Source organism: Trichinella spiralis (assembly GCF_000181795.1).
Source record: "Trichinella spiralis strain ISS 195 chromosome Unknown Scfld4, whole genome shotgun sequence".
Lineage (NCBI taxonomy): Eukaryota > Metazoa > Nematoda > Enoplea > Trichinellida > Trichinellidae > Trichinella > Trichinella spiralis.
This window is the reverse complement of record NW_003526943.1, coordinates 3685228-3696113: the sequence shown is the minus strand read 5'-3', so window position 1 is coordinate 3696113 and position 10886 is coordinate 3685228. Positions and strand designations below refer to the sequence as shown.

General features: G+C 33.3%; 4 protein-coding genes across 4 annotated transcripts; 3 read left to right on the top strand and 1 right to left on the bottom strand.

The window, feature by feature from the left end:
- Nucleotides 1–2254, top strand: Tsp_01004 (glycine hydroxymethyltransferase). Its single transcript, XM_003376679.1, has 10 exons — nt 1–123; nt 221–345; nt 627–823; nt 940–1056; nt 1136–1312; nt 1434–1547; nt 1618–1740; nt 1791–1934; nt 1998–2086; nt 2249–2254. Exons 1-10 carry the CDS (start codon nt 1–3, stop codon nt 2252–2254), a joined length of 1215 nt encoding a protein of 404 aa, XP_003376727.1.
- A 532-nt stretch (nt 2255–2786) lies between these two features.
- On the bottom strand, nt 2787–4879 carry Tsp_01005 (HORMA domain-containing protein 1). The gene is made up of 7 exons (XM_003376678.1): nt 4659–4879; nt 4401–4605; nt 4013–4339; nt 3868–3955; nt 3435–3634; nt 2992–3380; nt 2787–2886 (listed from the first exon to the last, which is right to left on the bottom strand). Exons 1-7 carry the CDS (start codon nt 4877–4879, stop codon nt 2787–2789), a joined length of 1530 nt encoding a protein of 509 aa, XP_003376726.1.
- A 1756-nt stretch (nt 4880–6635) lies between these two features.
- Nucleotides 6636–7153, top strand: Tsp_01006 (conserved hypothetical protein). Its single transcript, XM_003376677.1, has 2 exons — nt 6636–6786; nt 7038–7153. Exons 1-2 carry the CDS (start codon nt 6636–6638, stop codon nt 7151–7153), a joined length of 267 nt encoding a protein of 88 aa, XP_003376725.1.
- Nucleotides 7154–8229: 1076 nt separating this feature from the next.
- Nucleotides 8230–10679, top strand: Tsp_01007 (conserved hypothetical protein; the record flags this gene model as incomplete). Its single annotated transcript, XM_003376676.1, has 8 exons — nt 8230–8431; nt 8514–8628; nt 9628–9697; nt 9751–9801; nt 10095–10124; nt 10336–10404; nt 10458–10573; nt 10597–10679. Coding segments are annotated over exons 1-8 (736 nt in total), but the record flags the coding sequence as incomplete, so codon positions are not given.
- Between the last annotated feature and the right edge of the window lie 207 nt (nt 10680–10886).

Below are 10886 nucleotides of genomic sequence, written 5' to 3'. Positions count from 1 at the left end.
ATGGACGTTCAAGAAACGAATGCTAAACAATATTCAACAACAACAACAACAACAACTTATCAAAGTACTTTGAATGATAAACTTGAAAATTGTGATTCACAAGCGTTTCAAATTATGCAAAAAGTATGTATAAATAAATAAGTAATTGTACATTTTCTTTTCATTGATTTATATGCAAATTTAAATGGTAAAATTAATTTGGTCGAAATATTTTATGTAGGAAAAACGACGTCAAATTGAAGGTATTGAATTAATTGCGAGTGAAAATTTTCCAAGCAGAGCCGTTCTCGAAGCTTTGAGCTGTTCTTTGCATAATAAATACGCCGAGGGTTATCCAAAAGCGAGGTAATTTTTTTATTCATAATCAGAATCGTTTTACACTTTGCATATTTGCAATTTTTGAATTGTTTGAAAAGCAAGCATGTGCGAACCACTTGAACGCTCCAAAGTTGTACACAGAAGAGAAAATTCCAACTCGTTGGAATTTTTATTTAAGTCGAGTTTAAATATAAACTTAAATAAATGCATTTTATTCAAAAAACGAAAACATTTTCGTGCTGTAGTACTGTCAAAACGTAAAAATTAAAATCAAGTTCAACAATTTAAAAAACAATTGTTTGCTGTAGGTATTATGGGGGAAATGAATTTATTGATGAGATGGAGTTGCTTTGCCAGAGAAGAGCACTGGACTTGTTCCGTCTTGATCCAAATGAGTGGGATGTGAATGTGCAACCATATTCTGGAAGTCCGGCAAATTTTGCAGTTTACACGGCAATTCTCGGACCGCACGGAAGACTGATGGGATTGGATTTGCCGGACGGTGGTCATTTGACTCACGGGTGGTGAAATTGTTTATTTGTAATTTGTGTTATTTTTTACAAAAAAGCAATTCAATCATACACACGGACAGATTTTACACGGAAAAAAAGAAAATTTCAGCAACGTCGTTATTTTTCGAATCTATGCCTTACAAAGTGAATCCTGAAACTGGACTGATTGATTATGATGAGCTGCGTCAAACTGCTTTGCTATTTAAACCGAAATTAATCATCGCCGGTATTTTATTTATTGATGTTAATTTGAAAAAAAACAAAAATTTATTTTCTTTGATGATCGTGATTTGGTTTGCCTTCAGGTGTGAGCTGTTATTCTCGTCATTTGGATTATGGTAAATTTCGAAGCATATGCGACGAAGTCGGTGCCTATTTGATGGCCGATATGGCTCATATAAGTGGTTTGGTTGCCGCCGGAGTTGTACCATCGCCGTTCCCTTATGCCCACATTGTGACCACCACGACGCACAAATCACTCCGTGGACCGCGAGCAGCGATGATATTTTACAGAATAGGCACTAATAATTATTATTAATTGTTTAAGAAGAAAATTAATTTACTTTTTTATTCAAATATATATATTTTGTTTAATCTTTTCAGGAATAGAAAAGAAATTACCTACCGGTGTGGAAGTGAAGTACGATTTCAAGAGCAAAATCGATCAGGCCGTATTTCCAGGTTTGCAAGGAGGGCCACATGAAAATTCCATTGCAGGTTTGTTGAATATGCAATGAAAGGTGTGGTGACGACTTTTCGTGTATGCAAACGGGGTTTGTAATTTCAGCTGTAGCTGTTGCGTTGAAGCTGGCCAAAGAAGAAGAATTTGTTGCCTATCAAAAGCAAGTGCTAAAGAATGCGAAAGCATTGTGCGAGCGTCTTCAGCATCATGGATACAAAATTTCGACGGGTGATTGGGAAATTTATTTTTTCTGATAATTTATTAAAAATATTTTTCAGATGGAACCGAAAATCACATGATGTTGTTGGATTTGCGTCCAGTGCATACGGATGGAGCACGTGTGGAACATGTTCTGGAATTGGTGCACATTGCTTGTAATAAAAATACATGCCCCGGTGACAAGAGCGCTTTGCGTCCAGGCGGTATGACTGTCAAGAATATTTTTCTTATTTCACAATTTTTATATCAGTCAATCTTTAATGCAGGTATTCGTCTCGGCTCACCGGCAATGACATCCAGAGGCTTACAAGAAGCTGACTTTGTCCAAATTGGAGATTTCATTCACGAAGGTGAGGTGATTTTTGCTTTGTTTGACATTTTATTTTTTGAAATTTATAATTGTGTAAGTTTATTAGTATTATTATCATTTAATTGTTGTTCTTTTCAAATTTTATTCATTTTCTTGTAATTGTCGATATTTTGAGTAGAATATGCTATATAAAAAAAACTATTTAAGCATTAATAAGTAAAATTCATTCGTAATAAATTTCATACTTGTACATTTCGAATATTTACAATATTTTTTATGGTTTTTTTTCATACTAATGCTTCTCCATTCTTTTGTACAATAACAGCAATCCAACTAACGTTGAAGATTCAAAAACAGGCTGGAAAAACTATAAAAGATTTCCGTGCTGCCTGTGAAGAAAATGACGAGTTCAAGAAATTATGCGCAGATATGAAAGCTCGTGTACAATCATTTGCTAGAAATTATCCTATGCCAGGCTTTTCAGCGTACTGACCAAGACTTATCAATGTCAACATGGGATTATGGAAAATTAATTAATTAAACTGAAAATTGATATGAAATGAAATAAGTTTTCTTTGATAAAATTGCATTGGTCATTTGTCACATGCAACGTCAGTAATGCAGAAATATATTTTATTCAGTGAACAAGAAAATGGAAAAAAAGCAAACAGTAAATAGTAACAAACAAACAAACAAACAATATAGAAATTAAACGAGAACGAGAAAACTCAAATGCAATCAAATGTTACTTTTTTTTCACGGTACTTTTCCTTTTTATGCCTGCAGTTTGTGGTGGTCGAGTTTCGGACATCAATTTGGCAGTCCTTTTCCTGGTCGCGTCCGAGCTAAATTAATAAATCATCTCAAATATATATATATATATATATGCTTTTTTATTGTTATTAACAAACTGCTATTCTAAAACGGAAACTTAACAAGCAAGCATTTACCTTCTCAAATTGAGCTGATTCAATTCTCGGAGTGGAAGTCTTTGCGGTGTGTTCGACTTTGACTTGTCAGCATTGTCAAAGCAAATTATTTTACTACTCAATATCGAGACGACGTAACGCTGCACGTAAAATACAGAAGAACTTTTTCCAAACAAGCATCCATCATTCACCAACTGTTGACAAAGTTGTCCAGCTATGTTGTGGCTAATTTCTAATTCACGTTGAAACGTCATCAAGCTGATGGTCATTTGATTCGAATTTTTCAACAACATCAGCGCTCTACGGTACAAGCACAACGCTTTCACTCCTCTGGGATTGGTAAGCAATATTCCATCATGACAAATCAACGTTCGATTAGCCAAACAGCACTGCAAACAAGCTGTCCTTTCCTGCAATCAAATTGGATGGTCATTTATGTTTCGAAGATAGAACAGTAGAAATACCTCGTTGATTTTGGAAACTTTCACTTTTCCATAACAAATTGCATGCTGTACTGTATTGCAATATTCGCAATAAAGCATTGCACTCTCAACTTTCTGCTTTCCGCATATGCAGCTGCAATGCTGACTTACAACAGCAACTTTTCTGGGGTGTTTTCGTTCACTTGAATCATCGAACACGTCGACAAAAATGTCTTCATGCTCTAAACGTAAATAATAAAACAAATCAGTCTCTTTTTAAAAAATAGAACTGACAAATTTTTAGAATTTAAATTTTAAACGCTTGAAAATTTACGCAAAATAATAACTTAAACTGAATGAAATAATGTGAACCTGATTTTCCTTGAAGTACTGTATGATATTACATAACAAACAAAAGTAAAAATTAACTTCATGAGGGATGAAAAGATGATAGAACAACAGTGAAATTTTATACCTTCTGTCAAATTTTCCACTTCTTCTTCATTTTCTTGTTCAATCACAGTGCACTGCCGTTTCATCGTTTCGGATTCAATTCCAAATTGCTTTAATTATTCAGGCATGACATTGCTGAAGTGCGCTATAATATGAAATTCACTCACCATCAATGGAGATCGATTATTTTCAACGGCCGAATCGTCGTCATCGTCATAGGGAAAATACAGTGTAGACTTGACACGCAAACTCACTGTGCAGAAGTTTGTATGAACTTTTCCCAAGTCGACAGCTATTGGTGATTTATGAACCGATCGAGAATATCGAAAGTCCGTGTTCCGACATGGTAAGAAGCCTGGCGGTTCGTAATCAGCCGGTGTTCGTTCGTCGTAGTAAAGAAGCTTGATCGATATGAAAGTATTCTCTGGCATGGGTTCCAGATTCTGGCACATCAAGTTGATGCTTCTCAACAGTTGTATAGTGGAATTTTTGGTCTCAAAGAATGTTCTGCATTGAGAATAAGTTCAAAACATAAAAAATACAAGTGATAATTACCACCGATGTAGAATAGGACTGCCGACCAGTGGAATCACTGGTAAATTCTAGATCAATGGCTCCGAGGTGGTGATATGTAATTCTGAACGAGTACGATTCCACAACATTTTCGGGATCTTTCTCTCTTGGACAAATGCCAAAAATAATTGTTCGTAAATATTTTTTATCTATAGCTTCATAACAACCAGTCATACAATGAATCAACCTGGAATACAATCCGATCACAGCGGCTAATTTTTGAAATTAGAATACAACTACCTCAGCACTTTTGGATCATTGCTGACAAGAATTTGAAGTTTCGTATCTTCGAACTCTCTATTACAAAATGCATCGGCGGGAAACAAATTTCTCAAATAGCAGATCGTTGATACAGATATAGCCAAAAGTTGTTTCAAGTACATAAGCGATTTTTCCGGACCGGTACTGTCGATGGGCAGAACGTCCATTGCAATAGAACTCTTTTTATTTTTTTCAGACATTACTAAAATTTATACTTAAAAAAATTACATCCATTCGAAGCAATTTCTTCAATATTGACATAACTTATTTTTAATCAAGATCACATGAGGTGAAAAAATCATCATTTAAATAAAAAACAGCTTAAAGCGACATTTTCACACTAAATATTAATTTCAAAAAATGCACTACGGGATTTATCGCACTACGGACTGCACATAAATTATATTACAGTTTAAAACTGCTCAAATTATTCTCGATTTCAAAGTACAATAATGCAAAAAAAATTTCGTTCGTAAACGAGAATAAAAAATCATTCTTTTTGAAAAACAAAATGCACTACAAACAATATATTTTAATATTCTGTGCTGGAGAGCAAATTAAAACAGACAAATTTTTGCCGACGCTCTCAACCGGCGTGAAAATTTTGTTACAAAAGCTCAACCAGTGTTATTATTGTTTATCGTTTGAAAAAGTTTTCATGCGATGCAAATGACAGTGCTCTTTTTAACCTGCATAGCATACAGTATTAATGCTACGATGGTCAAAATAGTTTTATAACAATTCCGCTGATCCTTCGGCAGTGCAGTGTCTCCTGACACGGCCAATTCAATCAAACTTCGACCTGGATGGTCATTTTAAAATCAGCATAACCGAATCTGTGAACAGGAGCTTCAGTCAATACAAAAAACCACAGTATCACGACGCTGCCAGCTACAGTGAAATCAAACTCAGGCAACAACTGTTGCTCAATTTTATTTGAAATTTTTGAATAACTTCAAAAAATCTCAAAACTTTTAATAAATAAACACTCGCCCCTTATTTACAGTCTTTTTACATTCAAAGTTAAATACTTCATTTTCCAAAGTTTTACTTTTTCTTATAGGATGCTTTGGTATGGGAGAATTTTCATCCCGCGTTCTCTTATTGGACTAAGAATTTCATTGGTTAAAAATAGCTTCAGTATGATTCGACCTCGTGTAGATTTTTTTAATGGACTCAATGATTCAGAATATCATTAGCTGATAACATGAAATTGTGAATGGATGAAATATTAGAGGCTTCATTGGTCAAAATGTTTCTATTACAATTAGCATATTTTTTTGTGAAAATTTTCTCCCTAACATGGTCTTTTGGCATTATGCACGTATTTGGGCTTTTGGAATGTTTTCTACCCTAAGCATCAAATCCTCGTCTTGCGTATTATTATATCGCTGTGCTGTTCTTCTACGTTTTTATTGGCATTATTATTATAATGATTCTTAACACAAACATGTATATTGAATTAAAAATGACATATATGTGTAAGTTCTGAGTGTACATAGCACTGTGGATGGATGATGTGGAAGTGCTCTGCGAATGGCGGCTTCTGGCATAATTCATAGCGATTTTTCAACTTCCCTGTCCTTACCTCAATTGAACAGGGCGCAACATTGTTTGCACTTCAATTAAGGGGAGGTGCCGATATTAGTCCCAAGTGCCTCTAATGACTTTTTTCATATGCCCAGACAAATTTCAAAGTGTAGATATTCCGCTTTTCAGTTCAAAGCATTCTCTGTAACATTTCTACCGCACTACTACAGAGAAACAACTGTCGACGATGTGACTATTTAATACAATCCTTAATAAAACGTGCGCCATGAATAGCGCTTAAGTGCAAAAAATGCATGAGGAAACACATTTTATTTGCCTGCAGGTTGAACCTGAGTTAGTAGAATTATACTGTATTGTTTGTTTACTAGTAATTCTTGTCGATGAATGGACCCAAATTGGAAAGGTATGAAATCTCTCATGGACTTTCATCCAAAAAGTGAATCGAATGCAAAAACGGGGAGGGATGCCCCTACTGACTTGGCTAATGAGTCACCTCAGCAACCGGTGCGTCAGAAATTTCCAGTCATAACATTTGCTGACAGGTTATTCTGCGCAGGTTGGTATAAAAAATTTAAATGGCTTGGATATTCTCTTGAAAGAGATGCAGCGTTCTGTTTCCCTGTGATCAGTCAAATAAGCTTTGCTTGATACGCGATCGCCGTGAATGAGAGACAATCGCCGTCGGCCCAGAAAGAATACAGTCTACTCTACTCGAAGTCGACTGGGATTTTCTCGTTAGCAGCGATGTTAAAAAGTATGCATTAAATAGCGCATATATTTATTGTTTTAATTATTAGTTTATTTTAGTGTATGACAAACAAACCAGTGAGGCTTTATACACGAATATTGAAATTACTTCAGTGATCTATCCGCTAGGGGCTAGACACAAAGAATTGCCTGGTAGACGAACACTTGGCTTGTAAAATGGAACCAGAGGAAGCAACATCCCATTATAACCAGTATGATACAGTGTCTACAGTACCTAATGGTCTGCAATCCTTATTTATATGAGATTACATTATTGGTAAAGTGCCGAAATATGGAATGAAGAAATCGGTGTGGAATGATAGCATACACCTACGAATAGCGGTAGTGTCAGTGTTGAAGTGAATGTTGATGAACAGCCAATACATAATCATAGTTCTGAAAGTGGAAAGTATCAGGAAGATCTGTTGTGTACCCCGAAGAAATACTGGCAAAACGTCAGCAGATAAGCCTGAGGCTAAACATCAATGAAAAGGCAGTAATAAAACGGAAGCGTCATCAGACGGCTCAGTAATTTAGATTGATTTTCTGTGTGTTGTATGTGACAATTATTCGTGTGCATTTTACTCATTAAAAGTTATTCACGTTAACGTGAGATACAATAAGATCAGAGTTCGAACTTTAGTATTTCCAGTTCCAGCAAAAGGGAACTGGATCCAAAGCGAAGATTTATGATGAATAATTTAGGACTAATATGATTGATTATTTTTGTAAAAATGCCTGCTTGTTGAATTTAAAATAGGCATTTATTTTTTCTGTTAATATATCTTTTATTGCATATTTGTAGCGTGAGTTCTGTGCAGTATTTGTTCACATCTGAGAAAGCTTTATCTTAAAATTTGTGACTGAAGAATCCACATTAAACAGATTCATTTATTTATAGAAAAAATTTACTTGCGCCAATAGTGAAACATGGGAAAGCATAAATATTTCACGCAAGGAAATTTTTTAATATATCTAATGAAATTCATTAATAATGCATAATCATTTAAAATTCACATTTTATTGTTTCTGAGAATATCCAGTTCAAACTGATTTTAAAATTTTCGAAGTTAACGATTTCACAGCAGCTTATGTTGCAAGGTACAATATTTGAAATGTTAATGATTTTTAACTTTAATGATTTTTTCTTAATCAGAATGAACACAAAAATACAATATGATTGTGTAATATAAATAAATCGCCGTCGCGGGATGATACTCGGTTTGCGACCTGGAAAGAGCACTCTACTCGAATGCGACTGGGGTTTTGTCACCGACGAATATCACTTTCTGCACCAACCTCAAAAGTTCATGAAGTAAAGTGCTTTAATACTGCGTCCATCGTAGATATTTCTGAACTTATTTTTCTGATTTGTCGAATGAGTCGATTTATCTCAAATCAAACGTTCTCAGTTTCTACTTTTAAGTTGTTCTTCCCGGTAGCGCTTACGATAGGTATTTAATGCCAAGCTTTCAATTATATCTGTACGTTTTCGAGTGATAATTTTAAAATAAATTATAATTACATAAGATTTAGTTGATGTTATGATTCAATTTCCAATTGCATACAGTCGTCGACACTACATTCTAAATTACGGACGGGATCATACAATGAATAAAATTCAAACAAACATACAACAGTTGCTTCATTCGTCTATACGGACTTAATAAACAACATGAAATATTTACAGAAACACTTATTCTTACCAAATATGCTAAAATAAGCAATGCAAATTTAACATTAACATATCACTTTATTTATTTACGTCAACGTGTTTTACTGTCGCATACAGTATACACAATAATGCAAGTTCTCAAAGAATTCAAAAATATTCGCATTATTATATATGAAATAATTTTAGCAATTTGTCTTTCCTAAGAATTATTATGTATGCTGTGATGTCTTTTTATTAGTTTTTAATATTAAAAATTTTCAACTTTTCAAATTTAGTTAGACTTTTTTTTAATAATTCAACTTACTCTCCTACAAGAAAAATCATTTTCTTACTTTTGGTTTTACTTTAGATGTTTCATAATAAATTATGTTCAAACTTGAATGATATTTATCATACTGTAATTGAGTTTTAGATTGCTTCATGTTTTCTCCTTTCCCGTTTGTTGTTTTTGGGTGGGAATTCCCGATTGCACACGTTTGTTCTTTTGTTATGCTTTTAGTACGATTGGATGATTCGATATGTTTTGAAGATGCTTGTTAGGACTCTTCTCTTGAAGAACAAATTGAATAGTTAAGTAACATTTTTATTTTGATTCAGCAGTTTAAACTGCAGCACAAATAAATCATATTGTAGATTGTTTTCATTTCCTATGTGAATGAATAAGTGTAAAAGTAATTGTATATGACAAACAAAAACAGTAAACAGTTATTACAAACGGCTTCGCATTTACATTTTTTAATTTACAGCTTTACCGCAGCAGTCCGCTGTCAAACAATTTTTCTGTTATAAAAATTTGAACTCAACAGATTATTAATAGAACTAAACAAACTACTGTATCTTTGTTATCTCTTATAACGCTCCCGTTTTATGTAAATAACTTATTAAATAATTTGTATATTGTGTACTGATCGTAGTTAACCTTATTTGTCAACTGCGTGTTCATTTTCGTTTTATTCTTTAAATCTGATTTTTTAGATATTACACTAATTTATTTATACGCCGTTTTGTATTGATGAGTGAAGACGACGATCCTGTTATAAAAGAAGTAAAATACATGTGATATTCATTCATCTTTTCAATTGATTTGTTTATTTTCAGATTGATGTTTATTTGAAAAAAGATGACAGTAATTTGTTCTACTTGTTACAGGTAAGGTAGTTTATTTTGAGCTGTGTTCTAATGACTGATTTTTTGTTATAATATAAAAATTGATTTGTTATGCTATTGCCTTAATTGTATTGCTTGCTAGCTGTGACCTATTGGTTTTAATAAACTAATTATCAATATTACTCTAGCAAGCAGCTTTATCATTATGTAAAATTGATTGTATGTTTTGTCATTAAGTATGTAACATGATGGGTTAAATTTGATCATAAGAATTCATTAAAATAATTAAAACATTTTTCGAGTTGCTGTAATATTTATCAAGATGTCTTTTATAGGGCGATATCTTTTTCATTTCACTGAATAAGGTGTAATTGTTTTTCAACCGAGAGTTGATATTTGTTTGATATTTTAAATGAAGCATAAATAAATTCGAAATTCGTTGTTTGCTGTTACAAGGAAATAGTTTCTGATTCTGTTGTATTTTGTTTGCATTCAAATTTTCAACTGTAAATGTGTTCTTTTAACTGCCATGCATTACAGTGTCAAAATTAATATGTTGATGTTGTTTTGTTTTAGCTTCCAAATTGTCATTATTTGGAAAATATGAAACCAACCGCGTTCAATTTCTCTCCATCATCAGAACAGGTAATGAATATAATTAAGCAAATCTTGAAATTATTGACACATTTCTTTTTGAGATCGAATTGCTCATGTCAGCGAATGACGTTTCACAGTCGAACTTTGATGTTGCTCCTGGTTCTTCGCTGCGTCACACAAGAATGTATTACGGTGAATATTCGATGCATATTGTCGTGTCAATTATTGAAATATCTTTAGAAAAAGTGAATATTTTCTGCAAGCTGGCTGCGCTGTTAATCCATCATCACTGAACAATTTGGCAGTAGGGTATCCGACGGAGGGTAATTTTTGAACTGTTTTAGTTGAAGTTTATTAATAAAGATAATTTAATTGAAAATGCAAATGCGGATTGGTTAATTTGAATATAAAATATTTGTTTATTAAAGTTTTTTCTACATCCGTGTAAAATATGTCTAAAAGTTTACAGATATATATATGTATGTATGTATGTATGTATGTATGTATGTATGTATGTATGTATGCATGCA